At 35.8% G+C, this 24,793-nt stretch overlaps 1 protein-coding gene across 1 annotated transcript; it reads left to right on the top strand.

The window, feature by feature from the left end:
* Positions 1-7,957: 7,957 nt before the first annotated feature.
* LOC144979134 (uncharacterized) lies at positions 7,958-21,834 on the top strand. The gene is made up of 4 exons (XM_078925735.1): positions 7,958-8,032; positions 9,428-9,507; positions 11,308-11,442; positions 21,579-21,834. Exons 1-4 carry the CDS (start codon positions 7,958-7,960, stop codon positions 21,799-21,801), a joined length of 513 nt encoding a protein of 170 aa, XP_078781861.1. The 3' UTR covers positions 21,802-21,834.
* Positions 21,835-24,793: the final 2,959 nt, after the last annotated feature.

Below are 24,793 nucleotides of genomic sequence, written 5' to 3'. Positions count from 1 at the left end.
ATACTGTGTGTAACTCGACATTCATCTATTTGAGGATTTGATAACCCAGTTTATTAACTCACTCAATCCTAGAGATTTTTGCTACTTTTCAAAATTGGAAAAAATGTATTAAAAATGAGCATGTACAAAGGTAATTTTATTAAATAGCCTTTAAAATGCAAAAACCAAAAACATTAGCTACTACGCCTATAATTTGTCTCAGAAAAATGTAATAAATAGGCATGGGGTAAAAGTTATCGGGTAAACTACGGCTATAGTCGGTGTTAGGGTTGAGTGAGTTAAGACCTTATTCTTGTAATGGAAATATGCTCAAACCAACGCCAAATATTGTCCATTTCACCAATGTTAAATCAAGCCCATATTTGCATTGAGTTATCAGACCTGCATTTATCATTGGCACGTAGCTTTAAAGTGTTTACCACCTTTCTCTGTAAAAAGAAAAATCCTTTCCCAACATAATACAGTCCTGCCTACTATTACAAAAAAATCGTATAATTATAATGACGAAATTTTGGCTCCATTTTCAGCACTTCATGAGCATCTCAAAGTCATTAAAACTTACTAAAAATGGAAGTTGATGCTAGATTACATAATTATAAGGATTTTGAAGAGTTTTTAAATACATGTGTGAGTAAATTGTTGAGATTTTTAAGTTAATTATAGCTACTACAATTTTTGTCTCCTAAAAATTACGATTTTTTAAAGATTTTCAAGTAGGCAGGTCTGCATTATACCGCTTTGAGAAAGTAGTCCTTCAGTACCATTAGGTCCATGGAACCGGAGTTTATCTCAGTCTCTACAGCGTGAAACGTACAGTAGCACTTGCTTACTACCCTTTGGAGAAGACGCTAGTCTATCGTCAAGTAATTTCCGACAGATCGAACAGAACCAGCTACCCAATCACCGCCGGATGGACAGGGGGGGGGGGGGGGGCGAGAAAGGTGGCCAAACCAAGACAATTTCTTTCCTTTGACCATAGACAAGAGGGATCCCTGTTGTCCTGTCAGAGAAACAATTCTGCTCTAAATCTCTTTGTTCAACTTATGGTTTGTACAGATTAGAAAAAGGTCTCGACTCTACTCGGGATCGATCTAGGTCCTTTTGAGTACGAAGCGAGTGCTCTACCAACTGGGCTATCGGAACCTCCACCACTTTGAGAAGATGGGTTATAAATATGACCCATCGCATCTAAATGGTATTTTGAAAGGGTAAACTAAATACCAAATAATATTTGTAAAATGACAAGTAATATGAATTGTTAGTTGTTGTTTGTTTTGTTTTCATTTTTTTAAAATGGGTTTTAAAAATAGTTTTTGTATTGTATTTGATAATTAAGGGAAATATTATATTTGTTGTACTCAATATGAGATAAAAACTTAACCCACGTCCAAACCAAGGTCGTTAAATTAAATTTTTAGCATATATGGAAACTTCCAGAAATAATACCGTTTTGATTTCTTATTACATGTATTACTATTATTATATTATCATTATTATTATCATTATTATTATTATTATTATTATTATTATTATTATTATTATTATTATTATCATTATTATTATTATTATTATTATTATTATTATATTATTATTATTATTATTATATTATTATCATCATTAATTATTATTATTATTATTATTATTATTATTATTATTATTATTATTATTATTATTATTATTATTATTATTATTATTATTATTATTATTATCATTATCATTTATTTACTATTTATTATTATTATTACTATTATTATTATTATTATTATTATTATTATTATTATTATTATTATTATTATTTATTATTATCATCATCATTATTATCATCATTATTATTATCAATATTATTAGTATTATTATTACCATCATTGTAATTATAATCATCATCATTATTTATACAAACATACACACACACACACACACACACACACACACACACACATATATATATATATATATATATATATATATATATATATATTATGAGAGAGGAGAGAGAGAGAGAGAGAGAGAGAGAGAGAGAGAGAGAGAGAGAGAGAGAGAGAGAGAGAGAGAATTCAGCAAGTGCTAATCACAACTCAGTGTGTCTTCAAACAATAAGGCGTTGAATGACACAAACTTCGTTCATTCTATAATCATGACAACCAAATAAACAAAGTTTTTCTTCAACTGTTACATGCTTTACTTGTTGTTTTTTTTTTCCCCGAACTTTAAGCAACACCATTTACAAAGTAATATATTTAAAGGACCTCTACCCAAAAAGAATTACGTCAAGATACAAAGCGGTGACCACCAAAAGAAAGTGAACAGTAAGTTGTATTCATAAACTCAACTAATGAAGTCATTTGTTTCCTTGAGCACTAGTAACGACAACTCCCTTTTTGCTTGATGTTGAGGACCGCCGCATGGGGTACATGGTATTGTGAGGAAATTTTTTTAGGATTGTGTCATGTTAAGATTCTATATAGGCTACGGTCTGATAATCTAAAGAAACCAAAATTACTTTTGTGGCCATGTAGTTATGATACATGCCTTCAGATTGGAAGACTCACGGTTCGAGTCCCGCTCTGGAACGGCAAATTAGAGTACTTAGAATAATCTTTTGACTCACATTTTCTCACAGCTTTTGTTTCGTTGTGAAATTATTACTTGGCTGAAGACAGCGTCGTCTTTGTCGAAAAAAATGTAAGACGCCTAACAAGTGTCATGTCTCGCTGCACATGTTAACTTTTGATGTCGTTTGCTTGTGCCGCCCAGTAAAGCGCTTTAGTACATGCGTTATATAGAAATCGTTTGCGTGTTAGCTACTATTGTTGTTTACTATTTCTGGTGTATACAATCATTAAATGATTCATCATTAAATCATTAAATCAAATTTTGAAAACAATTTCCGTCACTGTCTATAGCCAGGTACTCATTCATACTTGAGTCGTATGGGATACTGTGTCTATAAAGTGTTACAGAGGTAAAATAATGACGGCGCATATTAGGCATCATCTGTACAAACCATAAGTTGAACAAAGAGATTTAGAGAGAACAGAATTGTTCCTTTGACAGGACCACAGGGATCTCTCCTGTCTATAGTCAAAGGAAAGAAATTGTCTTGGTTTGGCCACCTTTCTCGCCATCAGACTTGACAAAAATAATTAATAATTATGTAAGGAACCTTGGAGAAAGGCAGAGAAATTTAATGTGGTGGTGAGAAGGAAAAGGTGGAACTCGACGTGCGTGTATTTGCAGGTCTGATAACCTACTTCCTTATGGGCTCATTGTTGTAATGGAAATTTCAAAAAATGACGCTAAATATTGTCCATTACAACAATGTTAAACTAGGCCCATAAGTGGGTTTGGATGTCAGACCTGCATATATGTACACGTCGGGGGAACTGTATTGGGCATGTCTTGAGGAGAGGGGGAAAAGAACGATTCTGCAGTGGCATCGGGATGGACACCAGAGGGAAAGAGAGGGAAAGTAAGGTTTTAAAAAACATGACACAGGATGATGGAAAAGGAAGAAGAACAACTTGGATGTCACTCCTAGCAGAGGACCAGGACTGTAGCCAAAGACCGGATGAAATGGAAGGAAAATGTCCTGGACTTATGCTGCTCGTGCGACAGAGAGATTTAAGGTTAAGGTCAGGTTTCAATGTTAAAGCTTAAATTTATAGCAATATGGAACAAAAGTGTGATGTTAAAAAATGGTTCCGATCTCATTGGAAGTGTAAAGCCACTTTTCCGGAGGACTGAATACATGCCTTGGTCTTCTGGTTTCAGTGTGATTGCATCTTATTCTCTAGTCTAAATATATGCTGGTCGTCAATATCAATCATCCATTCTAGTTCTTTTACGTCCCGTAATCTTAAATATCTGCCCCTAAACCCTGCTACAAAAAGAATTGTGTCACTTTATGACCCAATATGTAAACTATTCATTATAAGTCCTCCGAAGGACTGGTTACATACACACTTCCAAGTAGTTTGAAACCTGAATATGAACTTTCATATCCGGCCAGCACATTTCCATTTCTTACAGTTCCAAGCGCTTGTTAGGTGTCCTTTTTATACTAACACTCTTACAATATCCGTCACTAACGATAGCCAGGTACTTATTCACACTTGAGTCGTATGGGATGATGTGACTTAAAAAGCCTTACACAAGGAAAACAATGGCGGACTATAATATTCGGATTTCACCGTCACCCATCCGGCCAACAACCACGCTTAACATTTAATGTTGCAATAACGTTATGTCCACTTTAAATGAGTAAAGCGGATTCCCCAACACCACTCCTTACAAAGATTACTTAACTGCTGTGCTCTGAAAAAACGCATTAAAGATTTGGCCAGAAATCTCTTCCTACAAATATCGAACGATTAAAATTAACCTCATCTTGAAAACAATAAATCTCAACCTGAGATTTTTATAAATTACCTGGATTTAGAGCTTTTTAACAAGAAGAGGGTCATTTTAATCGATCGATATTTGAAGGATGAGTTTTCTGGCCAAATTTTTTTGGTGTGTTTTTTTTTTTCCAGAGTATGGTAGATTGGACAGTCCAGTCGTATCATGTATAGCCTTAGATAACAACCAAGCCCTAACTCTCTTATACGAGAAACCGGTTATCTCAAAATGATTTTCTTCCGGGTTGAATCTAATTCTAAAAACTTTCATTTTATGCTTAATAATTTGTCAAATTTATGGCGGCGTGGCTTAGAGGAATGGTCTTTGCTTCGTACCCGAAGGGTACCTAGTTCGACTACCCGCCGCGCTGTGTAGCCTTGAGTAAGTCACTCAGACTTAGCTCACTTTGCGGCGCTGCACTGCGGGGTTATTCCAGTCTTATCTTGGAATAGACCCGAAAGAATAAAACTTCCCCTTAGGGAAAAAATAAAGGGAACTATTTACTATTTGATTTAAATAAACACATTATTTGAGAAGAGTGGGTTGTGATTTTCAAACGTTAACACTCAGAAGTTTACAAGCTCGTATAATTTTGAATAATACGTCAGTGTCTTCGTACAGCACATTGGGACATAACACAGTTTAGAAACGGTGGGGGACATTTTGGTTTATCCGGTTCCGTGTAGCACATATCCTACAACACGTAGCCTGGCCTAGCCAATACGACATAATACACGGTGGGAAATAATTTGATAAGAGTAACTTGATAACAGTCTGTTAGGTAATAATAGTAAAAAAAAAAAAAAAAAAAAAATAATATAATAATAATAATAATAATAATAATAATAAAATAATAATAATAATAATAAAATAATAATAATAATAATAATAATAATAAATAATAATAATAATAATATAATAATAATAAATAATAATAATAATAATAATAATAATAATAATAATAATAATAATAATAACAACAACAACAATAATAAAATAATAATAATAATTAATAATAATAATAATTAATAAATATAATAATAATAATAAAATAATAATAATAAATAATAATAAAAAATAATAATAATAATAATAATAATAATAATAATAATAATAATAATAATAATAATAATAATAATAATAATAATAATAATAATAATAATGATGATGATGATGATGATGATGATAATGATACCAATAATGATAATAATTAAATGATAATAATAATGATGATGATGATGATGATGATGATGATGATGATGATGATGATGATGATGATGATGATGATATTGGGATATTTGACATTGTTGTAATGGACAATATTTTTCGGTGGTTTGAGAGTAGGTCTACTTCTATTACAACAATGGGCCCAATACAATTTGGGTTTTTAGATCTGCAAAAAGTACACGTCGATATCTACATAAATTTTGAAAATGATTGCCACAATTTAGATACATCAACAAAGTGAAACTGGTAACTGGAAGACAAGCGAAACACACTGATTGACAAGTGTAATAATTTTTATTATTATATTATATTATCTTCTATACGCGTGTGTATGTGTGTGTGTGTGTGTGTGTGTGTGTGTGTGTGTGTGGTTGTGTGTGCGCTTTCCATGTCACGGTTAAAGATATATGTTTGTACACCACATGACTACATTTAAGTTGAAATACTATCTTTACCACGTGTATCGTTATTGTAATATTTAATCAATAGATTTATGGCATTACTAATTAATATTAAGGGCATTCAAAGGATCGTATCCTATTTTGCCCTATACCACATGTTATGTTAAAGCGTGTTATTCTTAGTCGAGCTCTGTGTTGCTCGAGCACTCCTGAAGTCGTATTGTAGGCGTTGCTTATATAAGTACATAATCCGCTTAATCATTGAGACCAGGGGTCAATACTTTCCTTGATAACATTCAATTTCTGTTTTGGTACACAGTGTTTTGTCATCAGTTACCCGACAACTCAATACAGTTAAGTAAGGTGCTGAGGCGTTGTAAAACCTGAGCTTTTATATATAGCAAATTTTCACTTAATCTTCTCAAACCACTTTACAAAAAGCCCCAAGTCAATTGCAACATTTATTATGTTCGACGAGACATAGGGTAATATCATAATTTATTTTCGACAGGGACAACGCTGATAGATTTACACATGAGTACGGTGATAGATTATGAGTAAAGAAACTTTTCAAGAACTCAGTTCCGGCCCAGAGGCGAGTGGCATATTGCAATGCCGACATAATGATCATCATCATAGCTTGTCGCTCCAACACCGAACCCACTCCACAGCATCTGTGGAGCAGACTCATGGGTCATGGTCAGTGCAGCTGGCCCCTTCCTGTCTAGTCTCAGTCAGCCCCCACTTTTTCATGCTTCTAGCTACTGTTCTCTCGAGTTTTGCCCGTGCTCTGTTCAGTGTTACCCGTTAATTCCTGGGGAGCTCAATTCCGTAGGGCAGTTCTTCTCTCAGATTTTTAACGGCTTCCTTTGCATGATTGTCCCACTTCCTCCGGGTGGAAAGTTTGTATACAGGGTTGATGCTTTCTTCCGTCATGAAGCTCTTTCTCGACTTCAGACTACTTGTCGCTGGGTTGTGGTCATGGAGGGGGTGCCTTGGGTCCGTTTTATGTTTATATTTCTGGGCTTTGGAAGCAATGGCTCTTCGAATGTGGGGAGTAGCAATGCCAGCCAGCCGATGGAGGACTGGAACTGCAGTCGGTTTCAAGTTACCAATAATGATCCGGCAGATGATATGTAGCTCAGGGTCAATCTTTTTGGCATGGCAGGATCTTGCCCGGACTGGTGAGGTGTATGCGGCTGATGTATAGCAGAGGGCTGGTGCGGTTGTCCTGACTGTTTTTGGATCTGCATCCCATGTAGTGTTTGCCAGTTTTCTTAGGAAGTTGTTTCTTGTGGCCACATTTGCTATTGTTGTCTTTGTGTGCTGAGAGAAGGACAGTGTGCGGTCGAAGTAGACACCAAGGTACACGGGGAATGTGTTGTTCTTCAATATGTTCCCATTTCAGGAGATGTTCAGTTTCCTGTTGGCTTGGCGGCTTATTAAATGGAAGGCACACACTTGAGTTTTTCCTGGGTCGGCATTTAGTGAGTTCTTTAAATAATATTCAGTGTCTTCAGGGCATCTGTTAGTCTCTCCTCAATGGTCTTGAAATCAGAGGCCCGGGACGCAAGACACAGATCATCAGCATACAGAAACCTCCGGATGTTTTCGAATTCAGGTTGGTCGATGGTATAAATGTTGAAAAGGATAGGTGCAAGTACCGATCCTTGAGGGAGTCCGTTCTTTTGTGATCTCCATCTGCTTTTATTTCCATCCATTTCCACAAAAAAGCGACTGTTTGACATAAGGAATTTTACTATTGCAACTACTTTTGTGCTACGAGTTAACCTTGCAAACTTTAGGAGCAGTTTCCTGTGATTTACTGTGTCATAGGCAGCTGTCAGATCCACGAACACAGCCCCTGTAATTTTGTTTGTTCTCGTAGCCATCTTTGATATATTGTCTCAAGTTCAGGAGTTGGTCAGAGCATGATCTTTCAGGGCGGAAACCAGCCTGGTCAGGAAACAGCAGATGTTCTTCTACTTTTTGGGAAATCCTGGCTAGTATTACGCGACATAGTGATGATAACAATGATGATGATGATGATGATGATGATGATGATGATGATGATGATGATGATGATGATGATGATGATTATGATGATGATGATGATGATGATGATTAATAATAATAATAATAATAATAATAATAATAATAATAATAATAATAATAATAATAATAATAATAATGAAGATGATGATTAAGGTGATGATGATGATGATGATGATGATGATGATGATGATGATGATGATGATGATGATGATGATGGTGATGAAACAAATAGAATTAATAATAATAAATAATAATAATAATATAGTAATAATAAAAATAATAATAATAATAATAATAATAATAATAATAATAATAATAATAATAATAATAATAATAATAATAATAATAATAATAATAATAATAATAATAAAATAATAATAATAATATATAATAATAATAATAATAATAATAATAATAATAATAATAATATAATTAATAATAATAATAATAATATAATAATAATAATAATAATAATAATAATAATAATGATATAATAATAATATAATAATATAATAATAATAATAAATAATAATAATATAATAATAATAATAATAATAATAATAATAATAATAATAATAAATTAATAATTAATAATAATAATAATAATAATAAATAATATAATAATAAAATAAATAATAATAATAATATAATAATAATAATAATAATAATAATAATAATAATAATAATAATATAATAATAATAATAATAATAATAATAATAATAATAATAATAATAATAATAATAATAATAATAATTGGGGGCGGGGGGGGGGGGGCGAAATGGCCAAAGCATTGCACTGTAATCCGGATGGTCCCGGGATCGAGCCCCGCTTCAGACTCTTTCGTTTTTTTCCTTGGGCAAGATTAGTAACCTCCAATATACTCACTTGGACAACATGAGTGATTCCTGTTGACATCAGACATCATGTTTGATGGATAATCTATATTCCTTCATGGATTGCCAAGGCGACGAGATCTTATGATACCGTAGCGGAAGGGCGTAATTTTAAAAAAAAATTAAAATAATAATTAAAACAAAACAGATCAATTTTTAAAAAATGATTCTTTCTTTGACAGCCACTGCAACTCATACAGAGTAGGCAGGGAGTGTACCATTCTCTTTGATCTTGTCACTAATTTAACTGTGCTTCTGCATGACCTGCAGGCGCGAAATTTTATCATGGCTTATGTGAGATTAAAGGCGAGTGCAATAGTCCAGACGTGATAAAACAAGAGTTGTGACGAACTTCATTGTTGCATCTTTACTAAGGAAATCTCTAGTGGTGGATAATTTCTTAAGATTATTTGTAAGAGTTTTACAGAGATTGTCTATTTGCATTTTCATAGAGAATCATGTTGCAGGAATACCCCGAGATTTCAAACTCCTGTCTTGGGCTGAATGGGACAACCATTTATATTCACACTAAGTTGTTCCATCAAGCCATTTCGGCTTTAGTTTCTAGTGCATAGCATAACTTCTGTCTTTTCATCATTCAATTTCAACTTATTCGTTTCCATCCAACATTTTACTTAAGCAATGCTGTTCTCGACAGGAATATTACCCGGAACATCAAATTCGTATAGTTGTCCATCGTCAACATAAAAGTGATAGAAAATTTTATTTCTTACGAAAATTTCGGAAAGAGCTTGAGTATACCTGGTAAAAATATTAGGACCCAAGACCGACCCTTGTGGAACACCGTAACGAAGGCAGAATTCATTTGATCTAGCCATATTAATCTGAACTACTTGTTTCCTACATTTTAAATATGACTTTAATCATTCAATCACTGTTCCTCTGATCTCAAATGTTATATTTTTAAAAAATTGATAATATATAGAGTGAGTGGTCAATTGTATCAAACGCAGCTGATAGATCTCATAATGCCAATAGAGAAACGTTATTTACGTTTAAATTGTTAAGAAGGTCAGTACTAAGTTTTACAAAGGCAGTTTCAGTGCTGTGGTACGATTTATAGACAGACTGAAAACTCTCACTAAGATTATGACAATTTAAATGAAACAGTAACCTTCTTTAGACAATTCGTTCAAGCACTTATGATAAAAAGGGAAGGCTCAAAACGCGTCTATAATTTGTGTACTTATTTGTTTTGGCATCTGACTTTTTCAATGGCTTGAAATACAAATAAACACAAACGCGCATATACAAATACACGCACATTCACAAACACACAAACACACATAAAAAGTCCGATTTAAAGCAAAAACCCGCAGAAAAGAGAGCAGTGCTCTCATCAATGTTTGGATTTGTTTTTGGTACAAGAGGCCGAAGGGAATCAGACGAGCATCTCAATATTCTTTGTTGTCTATAATTATACAGAAATTCATATAACTAGGCTGGGGTTGACCCTTCGAGGCAATGATCAACAAGGGCTGCAGCTTTTAATTTGAATTTTATTTGCCAATGTATTCAAGCCAATGCAGAGCTCTTCCGAAATGGGGAAGAATACACTCTCCCTTTGTCATTTTAATTTTATTATTATTACTTTTTTTTTTAATCAGTCTGGTTGCATGGTTTTGTATCGTCTGTAGAGCTGTGATTTTCAAACCAACTACATAATACCATTTTGAATCGGTGGGCCCCGTGTTATCGTGATGCGTCAGTCAAGAGTGTTGACCAGATAGATCGACAACAGTGTTATTTAAATTTTCAGACAATTCAAAGGAGGTCGTGACCTTTACAGTCTCAACATCAACAAAACGCCTTATTCACATTGTTAATCTACTAAAAGCTTTTATTTTACATATTTTTGGCGTCATGAATTTAGGTAAAAGAAAAAAAATATCACCAACTCTGACCGCCAGATCAATCGTACAAACACATAATACTATATTATGTGACCTTAACCGTAAATAGTCTGATTGATAGAATAGTTTTCAGAACTAATCACTCCAAGGTGGTTTAAAACTAATAACAAAAAGCTGAGTGACGTCGGCTTCATTCATTCTGTTGGTGGATTAATTTGACACCGTACTTGTCTAAAATATTATATTCAAAGTCCCCACATTGCAAAAGCTTTCTAAGATTGTGGAATTTGGGTCATATAATTTCTATTATTGGATTTGACCATTTAACTGCGGGACTTCTGAAAAAGACATGCAAGCCTCCTTCGCGAAATCCCAGGTTTTCGAGATTTTGCCAGATATTTGGTTAGTGAAAACGGCCTATTTAAAAAGTACGAGTTTTCTGGTCAAATTTTTTCCAGATTACCGCAGTTCATTGGTCATTGGTCAATCAAGAGACCTTTTCTGATCAAAATGCAAAGAACCGGTTTGGTCAGTGACCAGGCGTCCAATGTTGGTCTTATCAGTGTGAGACGGACGTTGGTCGATTCGGTCAGGTTAGTTTCAGTTTCTAAGAATATAAAGTATTATTTCACTTGTGTCTTCAAAATCTTAGCAAGGTTCAACGCGGATCTCAGTGATTCTTGTAATATTATTTCACTTGTGTCTTAAAAATCTTAGCAAGGTATGGACATTCTATTGTGTGATAACTTGACGTGATTTGGACCAACCTTTTAATAGTATTACTGCTCTTACTATAACAATGATCACTACTACTACTACTACTACTACTACTACTACTACTACTACTACTACTACTACTACTACGACTACTACTACTACTATAAATTCCATGTTTTGATTGACCAAATATCTACCGGTTAATATCTAATCAGACACGCAATGCTATAATAACACCGCTTGTTTGTCTGTGGGTTGTATTCTCGTATCGGTTTTATTTCTGTTCCAAAACAATCTTGGATGCCCACTCGTCTTCGGATCGGAAGGTCCTGGGTTCGACTCCAGAGCGGCGCATAGTTGAGTCATTAGAAAAGGCCGTTTATTCACATTCTCTCACCGTACTCATTTTAACCTGAGTACGGTGAGAGAATGTGAGTAAAGAGTCTTTTCCAAGGACTCAACTATGCGCAAAATCCCACATATTAAGCGTTGCTGTTGGCTAGGGACCCATTGTAAAGCGCTTTGAACACGTTTAGAGGATATTGCGATATATAAAAGCTCAAGTTTTTTTCTCACCATTTTAATTCTAGATTCAACTTTCAGGGGCCGATTCATTCCGACATAACAAGATCGAATAGTATGCTTCTTCTGACAGGTGTCACAACAAATCATTCAGAGTGACAAGCGCCCAGGTTGTAGAATTCCCTTTCTTGTAATACTAAGAATAGTGAAAATTTAGAAACCTTTTTAAAAAAATTGAAAACCAAATTATTTAGAAGATCATTTTTCGACAATTGATATGCTTTATATTTTGATTTGACGGTAGTATTGTCTATGAAAAGAGTTTTAGCAGGGGGACTTAAGGTATAATTGTGCAAATAGGTGATGAAAGCATGAAAATTGGCACACAGGTACCTTATACCACCAAGAACACAATCTGATAGAGAAGCATTCTGACATTTTACAAAAAAGTTGGTTTTAAAGCATTTTATATTTTACTATATAAACATTAGTAAATTCAGGGGGAATAATCGAGGAAATTCTATTCGCCCTCTTTCTGATTAGTACTGAACATATTTATTATGTTGCGAAATTACCATATTTTCTCTCGTACTTTTTGTTGTATATCAACCATAGACATATTACCTATCTTATAGATTTCATTTTGAAAGATTTAGGGTTGTTTGTTTTCAACGGGGCATATGTTAATATGTTAATAGTGCGAAATTACATATTATTTGAAAATGAATAAAATCATGAAAATTATATTACACAGTACAAAATCCACGGCCAACTCCATATTCATGTGGATTTACAATGAAAAAAAAAACATGTGAGCTTTTATATAGCGCAATATCCACCAAACTGTTCAAAGCACTTTACAATGATTCCCGGACGGGGTAAGCTTTCAAGCTAATGCTAACTACCTTGACACCTGATATTGACTGTTTAAAGTCAAGAGTCAAGCCTGACTAAAGTTGCTTGGCTTTTATTTGTTTGACTTTTCCTTATAGTCCTTTATAATCAAATTACATTTTCAACCTACCTAATTGTTTATGATATGACATCCTCTACATCGGCATAAGTCTGTGCATGGTAAGCGGGCTCGCAAACATTTGCATCGGGACGTGCATCCTTTCTTGCAGCCACATTTGACACGTTCTTGGCACATTTTGGATACTTCCGGCTGTGATGACCAGTATGGTAAGAGCTTTCCTCCGTCCATTTTCCAGCCCCATTCCAGAGGTGATGGTAGTACAGGATCTTTTTCTGTTGCAGAGCTCCAAACATAGCCAGCTTGATATGCCGCCCGTTTAATATGTTGCTGTAATGCACTTCTTGTGGAAGTAAGTCTCTCTATAGCACGACCTTATTGGCAAAATAAATATTTTCTTGCTGCATTAACACCTGTGCAATCTAATGCTTTGTCGTACATCGTGACAGTAAAGGCCTCGAGCTGGGTGACGTGATGACCCGTAATGACGTTTGGTTTCCTTTGTTTGCTTGTTCTTCCAACAACGGAAGCATTGTATTGATGAATTTCGGCATATTATGAGACAAAGAGCGTTCAGAATGAAATCCAGCCCATGTTTTTACATCTTGTTCCAAGTAATTTGATGAAACATGTTGTAGCCAGTCCGTTTCTTCTGTCATATAAGGGTCATTTGTCATGTTTGAAATAATGTTCGATGGAGCATGTTTGTTGCAGGTACATTTGGTTTAACTCCAAATGCAATTTCTTGGGCGACCTTTAGAAAATCCGACAAAATATTGCTCTCTGTGTGAATGACGTCAGAAGTATTCATATTCAACTTTTCTCGATCAACACCGGACTCATCATTTGTAGGTTGCTGAAACATGGAGATACTTGTTCCGTGGACAGAGTTTTTGTGAATTGTTGAGCTTTGGTTATAATCAATGTTATCATCAGCAGCAACAGTAAAGAGTTCTTTCTTCAGATTGATTGGGCAAAGAATTCCTTCCTCTTCGAATCTATTTTGAGCTGCTGATGCGATATCCGATGACAATGACAACATACGTTTGTATGAGGAACACAACCCTAGCGAAAATAATGTGTCAATTATCTTCTTTGATCTTGTAAGTGTGTATAAAAATACTTACATACAACGGTAATGGCGTCTCTTTGATCTGCGACTGTCTTTTTTGAACAGTCGGCCCGGTTGTATTTTTATTTTTGGTATTCGACACAATAAGTTGTGATATAGATAGGCTTTCTTGATGCCTGGAATCTGACTTTTCTGAAGGAGACGATCCAACCAAAATCATTTTGATTAATGTCAACAGGGAGTTAGGCACTGCGTCTTCTTGACTTCCAATCTCGATGTCCCATTGTGTTGGTGTTTGCGGGCATTTGCGAATGATGTCTTGTCGGATAGTTTTTGCTGCACGCCACAAAGACACTGCATTATCATCTGCTTGTTCCTTTTGATTCTTTACTAATAACGCAGCAACTTTGCTATCGTGTGCTACATATGTATTTTGTCCAGAAGAATAGAATTCTATGCTTGGAAAGCATATTCTATTCTTTGAACCGGGTTGGATGTACATAGTTATTTCTACAGCCTCTATTGGTGCACTCACTTTTAAACTTCTTAATAAGTTTTGACAACTGGTGGGTTGCATTATGGTTCTCCTCTACATAAGACACGACTGCTACGAAAGCGAAACTTTCATCAGGACCTGAATGTTTTCCCTTCATATGATGAGTCTTCGATTTTCTACCCTTATTCATGTATTTGATGTGGCAGAGTTTATGGTAGTGTGCCTCTTTCGCTACTAAATCACCACCATCGATGTAGCTGATCATTGTAATATCTTTTATCAAAGTTGCTGTAGCAAGTATCTTATCTTCCATTTCCTTCGTCATTACAGCATGGAGCCTTCCTGGCCGCTTATTTTGACATATAAAACACTTTGTCCTGTTTGATTTCAACTTCTCCTCTGATTTTTGACATGGTTCCCTGATACTTCTTCTTGGTGTTGTTTCAATTGGCAATTCGATACTCAAAGATGGATCTTGAAAATCAAAATCCGATATTGTAATGTTCGCTTCTAGTCTAAATTCATGCTTTTCTTCTTTGTTTTTCTTGTCTTGAAGTCTTTTAATTGCATTAGAGTTATATTTCACTGGACAAGACCGATGCCATTTTGCATTGTTCGATTTCAATTCTTCAAGAGTTCCATTAAGATGTGTTTTGACATTGCTATCAGCTAACGAATTGTATTGATTTAGATTTTCTAGAAAGGTTAATATCCTTGGTCCTTGTTTGGGAGTTCAGAATTAGCTGGACAAATCAATTTTTCAGATGAATCAATTTGGCAAATCAAACACTTTTTCCAGTCATTTGAACCAATAATTTTTGCCATCGTGCCTGAAAACAGCCAAACGAACAATGTGCAATATTAGGTACTATCTATATATGCTTGCATACATATGCTTACTTAATTTATCACTAATGGGGTTCTTCTATGTCCAACTTTTTGGCGGTTATATGACCTAAACGACGTTAACACAATTCTATCAACTAGTCATTCACCTAAGGCACAATCTGTTTTGTTAGCATGTGCACATATACGATTTGCATATCTCAAGGTGAGAAAATACATTTCTCGTTGTGTGTGATTTTCATAGGTAAAGCCATAATTAATACAGTACTTTACATACAATGATCAATGCCAAAAGCACGGTGGTGGTGGAGGGAGTGAGAGAGAAAGAGAGAGAGAAAGAGAGAGAGAAAGAAAGAGAGAGAGAAAGAGAGAGAAAGAAAGAGAGAGTGAGAGAGAGAGAGAGAGAGAGAGAAAGAGAGAGAGAGAGAGAACATCTCCACCATTACATTTCAATCAACGAAATAATTCTATGTAACTGTGTATAGTAATATGATTATATCAATACCAATCCATGCTAACAAAGGGTTATAAAATGAGTCAACACCGGTTTATGTTTTATGTCTCCCTTCAAACACCACCGCCAGGCTCATTCTAAAAATAACTTTTTGGAAACTGTAAGCCGACTAGAAATAGGAGAGCTTAAAGGCTCCATACACGCCCGGATATGATCCTGGTTCAGACCCCGATCAGGCAAACCGGGGTGAAAACGCAATGTGTGTGGCCAAATACCTGGCCGATAAACCTAGGTACGGTCGATCGCCCGCAAAGCCCGCTTTGCTTAATAACGCTAGCGTTAGATCTCCTATTTCTAGGGTAAATTCCACCAACCCGCACCCCCCTCCACCGTGGCCTTCGTGACTAACGAAGGTCACGCCTCCACCCTGCTTCTACCTTCGCGCCGCTTCGTGTATGTCCAATGCTATGTGTATGTCGCATGTCGCATTCACACATCGGACGCCATGATATAAATATTGTTGCCGATTTTAAAATATCAACTTTTATTTACTTAATTTCTTGGCTCACAGACACCGCTGGAAGTGCTTCTCTATCACATTTTGTAGCCCTTGACGTGCTTTACAATCCTTGAAAGTTTCATGCTTTCATCATTCGTTTGCACAATTGAGCTATTTTTTGCCCTTAATTCCCTCTGCTATTTGCGTATGTGGACGTGGAGAAGGTTCCGTATGTGGGTGTACGGATGTATGTGTGTAAGCGTGTTAACGTGAATGCTAGTTTATAATATAGTCTGAGTGATTGTAAATCGTCATAGAGCACTTGTCAGTGGATTAATGGGCGCTATATAAGTATATTATATTATTATAATACCGTTTTGAAGTGATAGATCACAATAAATGGTTTTAAGATTATTAGAAAAATGATATTTCGGGTTTATACAAGATGTAAACAATCGACTTGAAACGGTGTTATGTCGGGATGAACCAGAATGTTAAAAAGTCTAGTTTGAGATAATGTGACCAAAATTATGAAATCCAGGTTTCTTGCACTCGCCCAACTGACGTACTAAAAACATTTCTAGCGTATATCTCGATTTTACTGGAATTTCCGCCATCTTTAATCCCAACCTAACGTGCTCAAAACAAATCCGGCGTATATTATCTGGATTTTATTGGAATTTCCGCCATTATTAATCATAACTGACGTATTCAAAACGTATCTGGCGTATATCTGGATTTTACTGGAATTCTGTCATCTTTAATCCCAACCTAACGCACTCAAAACTTATCTGGCCTATATTATCTGGATTTTATTGGAATTTCGGCCATCTCTCGTCGTCTTCTTCTTCTTCTTCTTCTTCTTCTTCTTCTTCTTCTTCTTCTTCTTCTTCTTCTTCTTCTCTTCTCATCTTATCTCTTCTTTTTCTTTCTTCTTCTTCTTCTCTTCTTCTTCTTCTTCTTCTTCTTCTTCTTTCTTCTTCTTCTTCTTCTTCTTCTTCTTCTTCTTCTTCTTCTTCTTCTTCTTCTTCTTCTCTTCTTCTTCTTCTTCTTCTTCTTCTTCTTCTTCTTCTTCTTCTTCTTCTTCTTCTTCTTCTTCTTCTTCTTTCAGCTTATCCCGCATTTTGCAGGGATATCATAATGAATGCCACATCTCCATTCATCTCGGTTCCGAGCATCATCTTCCTCCAGGCCCAATCCTTTCATATCGTCCTTTACACTATCCTCTCATCTAGTCTTTGGGCGTCCCCTTTTTCTCAATTGTGTATCCAATACTTTCTTTCCCACGTACTCACTCTCTCGTCTCTTAACGTGTCCGAACCTTTCACTCTGTCTTCTCTCATCTTTATTGATACATTCTTCACTTCAGACAACCTTCGAATTCGTTCATTTCTCACTTTTATCTTTTCTTGTCCAGCCAAGTGACCATCTCAACATCCTCATTTCTGCACCTGTTTCTTTGTTGTAGCTGCTGTCTCTAGTCCATAAAAAATTGCTGGTCTTACAACAGACTTCTATATTTTCCCTTCAGTTTTTCGGAAATTCGTTTGTCACACATCTCGTGTTACCTTCATCCAATTATTCCAGCCTGCCTGGATCATCTTCGTAACCTCCATCTCATTGCCTCACACCCCCCCCTCCCCCCCCCCCCATCTTATTGTACAGTTGTTCCTAAGTATTTGAATTGGTTTGTCTCTGGCACATCCTCTTCTATCTTTATTGGTAGTCCTGCTCTCTGTTGTCCGATGTACAAATACTCTGTATTCGATCTGCTTACCCTTAATCCTTTCCTTTCCAACACCTGTCTCCAGCTCTCTATCTCCTTTTCCGCCTCAGCTTTTGTATCATTTAAAAGTACTACGTATTCTTTAATCCCAACCTAACGTATAAACTCAAAGCGTTTCTGGTGTATATTTACTGGATAATACTGGAATTTCCGCCATTTTACTCCCAACAGACTTACTCAAAACACTTCTTGTGTATATATTTGGATTTTATTGGACCCCCCCCCCCCGCCCCCGCCACACACACACACACACACACACACACACACACACACACATCTTTAAATCCCAAATGGACGTACTCAAACCATATGATATATCGTATATCTAGATTTTATTGGAATTTTCGCCATCTTTAATTCCAACAGAACGAACTCGAAACATCTGTGGCGTATGTCTAATTTTTTTAAAAATGAATAAGTATTATTTTTAATGTTTATATTATTCGTGTTAAGTCTATTTATTCCTTTTTAAAAAGATTTTTTTCATAGTCCACAGCTTCTAACAGCTTAATGTCCACTTCGATTTATCTGACGCTGCAGCGCAGCTCAGCAGAGCGGTGTCTCGTTTCTTGTCACAATGGCAAAGCAATGTTAAACATGGTCAGTGGCCGAATGTGTGACAGCTATCCAGCGGCGTGGCGTATTGACGGCATATGGTGGTGCCATGATTAGAAAAAAAATTCTAATACAGTGAACACGGTTAAGAGGAGAGAACACGACATATTAAAAACTCTCTTTTATGGAAGGGTGGGGGAGGGTCGATGGTTTCTACTAGTGGACAAAACTCACAAAAACAAATAATTCATGAAAACAACAAGCCACAACACTGAGATACAAGTCCCGTATGAAAAGGTCTTTGTAATTATTCTTTGTCCACCGTTTAAAGGATTGGATTTGGTAGATAATGCAATCAATATGTTATAAATGTAAATCAAAAGAGAAAAAAAAACCTATGACAGAAATTACTTACTTCTAGTACTTGTAAAAAAAATCTGCACTGCGATGTTTCATCTCTGCAAATCTTTTTATAATGTGTTTATTGAAATCTGGAATGGCATCTATTTCAGCTTTTCAATTGACAGAATCATTAATGAATTTAACCGCTCCTGTTTCATTGAATTTCGCAACAAAAAAATTTCACTCTTTTAAGGGTGCTAAAACAACGTTCAGGAGGTTAAGAAATACGATGGAAGTGGTTAAGGTCACAATAGCCTATAGATGTCCATGATTTGTTAGTGTTTGTTTTATCTGTAAAAAGTAGACAATAAAAACAAAAGACTAAACTAACTGTGAGCCATTCATGCCTGTCATACCATGTCACTGAAAAAGAGCGTTTCCGAGATTTCCACACCTGTGTTAATTCAAAATCAGTTGGTTGGTGAGGAACTAGTCTTTTTATTTCTAATTTGTCATCTAGTGTCAATCTCCCAAACGGTCGGTGAAGTAAAGAGTCAACTTGATTCATTGCAATTCATTGTTTAACAAAACAAAACTTCAAAGTATATCTCAAATAATGGAAATCAGTGGAATACGATTAATGATTGCACAAATAAAAGGTAGATTCAGATCTTAAAGTATCACAAAGAAAAAATCACTCCACTTAAGTACTTAAAAATCTAAAAACACACCAAAAGTATAACTGTTGACAGTCTTCGCTTTCTTTCTCTGACGGACACAAATACACACGCACAAACACACACACACACACAAATAAACACACATACACACTTAACCATCAACTCGGCACTACAAGCAAGAAAATTGTTGGTAAATTCGTCCGCAATGCTTCGTTGCAAAGAATTACTTTATTCAATAATCGTGAAAAAGAGGTTGGGGGTTTGATATGTCATATTTTAAAGTTTTATGATGTTTTTCTTTGCTGCTTACAAATAAACTTGACAATGATCAGTGTTTTTGACATTTAATGTAATATTTTGGATGGCCGAAGTTACCCTACATTGGCAATTGCCTAAAATAAACGTTTTGAACTTTGAACCTAATTTGGCGCATCCCCCCAGTCCAACGGTGGAGCTCTCAGATCATGGCACAAGTCGAGGGGTTTTCCGCTATTTGAAGATAGTATAATTCGACCTAGTTTCTCGCTCAATCAGCTTCGCGATACTAATGGATAATGGATATAGCATTAAATGGCGCTTGGATTGCTTTGCACTACGGTGTTGACTCTCTCACTACTTCGCGCAGTGATGTCACCAACACACGAGTCGGCGCAGTGCGTGACTCGGAATCTTGAATAAAGTGGAGACTAAAAAGTAGGGGAGGGCATCCGGGTCACCAAAAGGTCAACGATGCTTTAGGTTTTGAGAAGTCAGGTCATCGACGACTGAGAACTTCCCGACCTCCACTTAGTTCTCGATGCTTTTCTCGTCTCGAGAATCTTGGTCGTCGATGCTTCTCGTATTGAGTCCCGAGTCCCGAGTCTCGAGACTATACTGCGCGAGCGACGCACGCGTTACTAACAATGTGTACTATCTGCATTGTTCACCCCTCTCTCGTCGGCGATGATTCCAGCGAAGCTCGAGACTTTTTTGCGTCTCGATGCTTTTTTGAGTCTCGAGACTCAAAAAAGTCTCGAGAATCGCTCTAGTCATCGGTGCTTTCATTCAATACCTAGTCATTGGTATTGGGTATTGACGTTATATCATATTTTAAACAGCTAACAAAACACAAACGTCGTAAATAGATCAAAATGGTTATAGGTATCAATGTTTTATTATTATACAAAGTGAATTTATTTAATGTATTTTAAGTTTTAATACAAAAAAGCCATCCAAAGCTCAGTTGAAGTGCTACTTCTCGGGAATTCCCGACTTTTCCTTGGTCATCGAGTTCGGGAAGTTTTGAGTGTTGGTGGCCGATGACTTGAGGTATCATCGAGACTTCCGCTCGACACTACTAAAAAGGCAGTATGTTGTTGGCGAGTTGGCGAAAGACAGTGGAGTTAAAATCTCTGTTTTATTTGTAATTAAATTATGCTGTTAATGATTTTTTTAAAGATTGGTGCGGTGCCTGACACCATTCGATCCAATGGCCCCACGCCACTGCTCAGCTATCGTGGAAAATTCTTGTTCCACCTTTATGGCCTCATGTAGACACATTACGCACATTAGACCACTTGATTCAGATTTGAATGAGTACCCGGCTATAGGCAGTAACAGATTTTGTATGAATATTAGAATAAAACATACGTCTGACCAGCGACTGGTACTGTATAACATTGAAATATGATTCCAAATGGCCTGCTTGGGAAATGAATGAAACAGCGTGAAGTGCATTGAACTGGTAAAGCAACGGACATGTGTTATATAAATGATCATATCTATCTTCTTTTTTTTTTAATCTACAGAATGCCAAGGCCCACAACTCCCCTTAGTCTGTTTGGATTCGGCTTTCTGGTCGTGGCCGCCATAGCGTTGATGGGAACCTCTCTTGGAACGACTTACTGGTTGACCGTCTCCGTGCCTGGACAGAGCGACGATGCCATCCATTTCGGCTTGTTTAAATTTTGCGCTTTAGACAAGTGCAGAAAATACAGCGATGTCATCAACCCTGCCGGCTTCAGTAAGTAAATACTGATCTATCTAATAGTTACAGCTGTTCATTCCTCTCGGAGTGAAATGGGCTGGATGAACTGGTCATCAAGGCACCACACCTAAACGATTTCAAGGCCCGACTGACATGGGCCCCCGCGCCCAATGAGGACGCCGCTGAAATACAACCAGACCATTGGTTTCTTCAGCGCCAACCATACAGATACAGATACAGAACGAATTAAATGATATGCATTTTCTTTTTACCTTACTTTAAAGTTTTGAGATCTTTCTACTTACATTAATTCTAATTTAATTAGTAATAATTGAGTATACAAGTTTGATTCTCTAAGTAATTAATTAATACTTTTAATAGCTACAGTTATTCATTCCTGACTAGAGAATTAAATGATTTTTTAAAACCTTCCTTTAAAGTTTTGAGATCTATTTACTCACATCAATTCTAATTAAATTGGTAGCAATAAAGCATACAAGTTTGATTCTCTGATTTATTAATGAATACTTTTTGAAATATATTTAGTTTTTAGTCTTTTGAATGAATGAATGAATGAATGAATGACCAGAAAGTGGAAATGTTTTGTTACATACCGATGTGACACTAAATTATAATTTTCATAAAGGATCAATAAAGTATATATTATCTTATGATGATGATGATGATGATGATGATGATGATGATGATGATGATGATGATAATAATAATAATAATGAGAATTATTTAGCGCTATATACCGAGGCGTCAAAGCGCTTATTAAAAGTTATAACCTTTGGGACTACATTCGAAATACATTTAAAATACATTGAACTCCAGTAGACATCATATGCACTGAAGAAATTAAGGAGCAGGCACCAGTATAAGATAAAGATATGAACAAGTGTGTATGAAAGGTGCCATACAAAACAAGAAAGAAAAATAGAAGAAAAAAACCATCCCAAAAAAATCAGTCTACTGGGGATCCAACCTCAGAAGGTAATCAGAAGGTCTGAGGTTCGATCCCCAGTCGAGGTAGACTGATATTTTTGGGATGTTTTTTTTTTCCTTCTATTTTTCTTTCTTGCTTTGTCTGGCACCTTTCATACACACTTATTCAGATCTTTATAATATGCACTATACACACATTTCTATATTCTAACATGACTCAGCAAAACTAGTTTACGGTATGTCAGTTATTGAATAATGAATGACTAATATATGAGATATTCATTAAAAGGTATGTTTTCCGATTTTGCTTAAAGACGTTAAGACTAGTAGAGGATCTAACTGGTTCAAGGAGTGAGTTCCACGTTTTTGGATCAAAAGTCTAAAAAGCTCTATCGCCGAAAGATTTAAGTTTAGTTTCAGGGACAGACAATGAGTTTGTGTATTCAGATCTAATGGTCCTATAGGGAATGAGATTAGCGGAAGAGTAGCGTCCCTTGATTGGACGCCACCTTACAGAGAGAACGTCAAAATGGTTTTGCGCATGCAAGTCGCTTTCGGTGAAGCGTCTCATGCCGCTTTCACCGGAAGCGAGGCCGAGAGACGCATGCGCATAACCAACATGACGTTCTCTCTCTAATAACTTTTCCGCCGGTGATGTCCAATCAATGGACGCTACTCTTCCGCTAATCTCATTCCCTATTAGGTTTATAAAATGAAATAAGATCTTTAATATATAAAGGGGCTGACTTGTCTATAACAGATTTATAACAAACAGAGCTATTTAGTATTCAATTCTAGTCTTTACAGGGAGCCAATGGAGACGTATTAGCATTTCGGTTTGAACTCGTTGCAATCTGTTAAGTTTTTTATCTGGGAGGCGAGCAAGGACAGGATTACAATAATCAAGAAGAGACAAAACAAGAGCACAGACAACAGTTTTCAAAGACTCAGGACATAATAAATACTTCTTCATTCTTGCAGTTCTTTGGAGTTCAAAATTCATCTCTTTAATATATTGTAATTTGGTGCTCCACGGATAAAGTGTTGTCTAAAATAACACAGAATTTTAGCATGGTCAGACAAGAAAACAAAAGCATCACCAATGTTCACTAATTTCTTAATTATATTATTTTAAGTACCATACTTGAGGAAAAGTGATATCTACTACATTGCTAGAATAAGCTGTGGACTGTAAAAAGTAATAAACAAAAAATGAGTATGTCAGCTTCAAAAATGAACAAAATACCAAACACGGAACGTTTTGGGCTCAAAACCCTTCATCGGCCAACAACAAAACACCAATAAAATCATAATATGTACATTACTTTAAAAAAGCAAACCAAATCGACCACCACATATAATCTATCGGTCAGATTTCACTTTTTATCTGACTCGTATTTTAATAGGAACAAAGGAAAGATGGGGTTATAGCACCAAATCATCAATCGGTCAGATATCACTTTTTATCTGACTCGTATTTTAATAGGAACAAAGGAAAGATGGGGTTATAGCACCACATCATCAATCGGTCAGATATCACTTTTTATCTGACTCGTATTTTAATAGGAACAAAGGAAAGATGGGGTTATAGCACCACATCATCAATCGGTCAGATATCACTTTTTATCTGACTCGTATTTTGATAGGAAAAAGGAGAAATGATGTTATAATGCGCGTAATGCAATTGATTATTTAGAATGTAGTACCCCTTACACCCCCCACCCTCACCACTACCAATCTTTAAAACATTTCATCATAATCTCTTTTCTCATATCTTTCACATCAAAAACACAACAAAAACAACAAAAACAACAAAATACAAATTTTCAACATCATCATATCATCATCTTATCATTAACCCCTTTTATCCCTAACTGACGAATGGACGGGCAAAGGCCGTGTTCTCTGCGATCGTCCCGTATGCCCTTTACGATTTAATATGGGCCCCCTTTTATTGTAAAGGATGGAAGTGAGATCGAAAAACCATGGCTGGGCAACTCTCGTCATTTCCATTGTCGCAGGTATCGTATCCCCCAAAAAATTTACAAAATTAAGTATCTGAAAACCGCATGTAGTATTTGCGGATTT

The sequence above is a fragment of the Berghia stephanieae genome, chromosome 9 (genome assembly GCF_034508935.2).
Source record: "Berghia stephanieae isolate SIO BIC M18660-M18661 chromosome 9, UCSD_Bste_1.3, whole genome shotgun sequence".
NCBI classification, from domain to species: Eukaryota; Metazoa; Mollusca; class Gastropoda; order Nudibranchia; family Aeolidiidae; genus Berghia; species Berghia stephanieae.
Note: the sequence above shows the minus strand (reverse complement) of the source record. Positions and strands in the feature narration are given on the sequence as shown.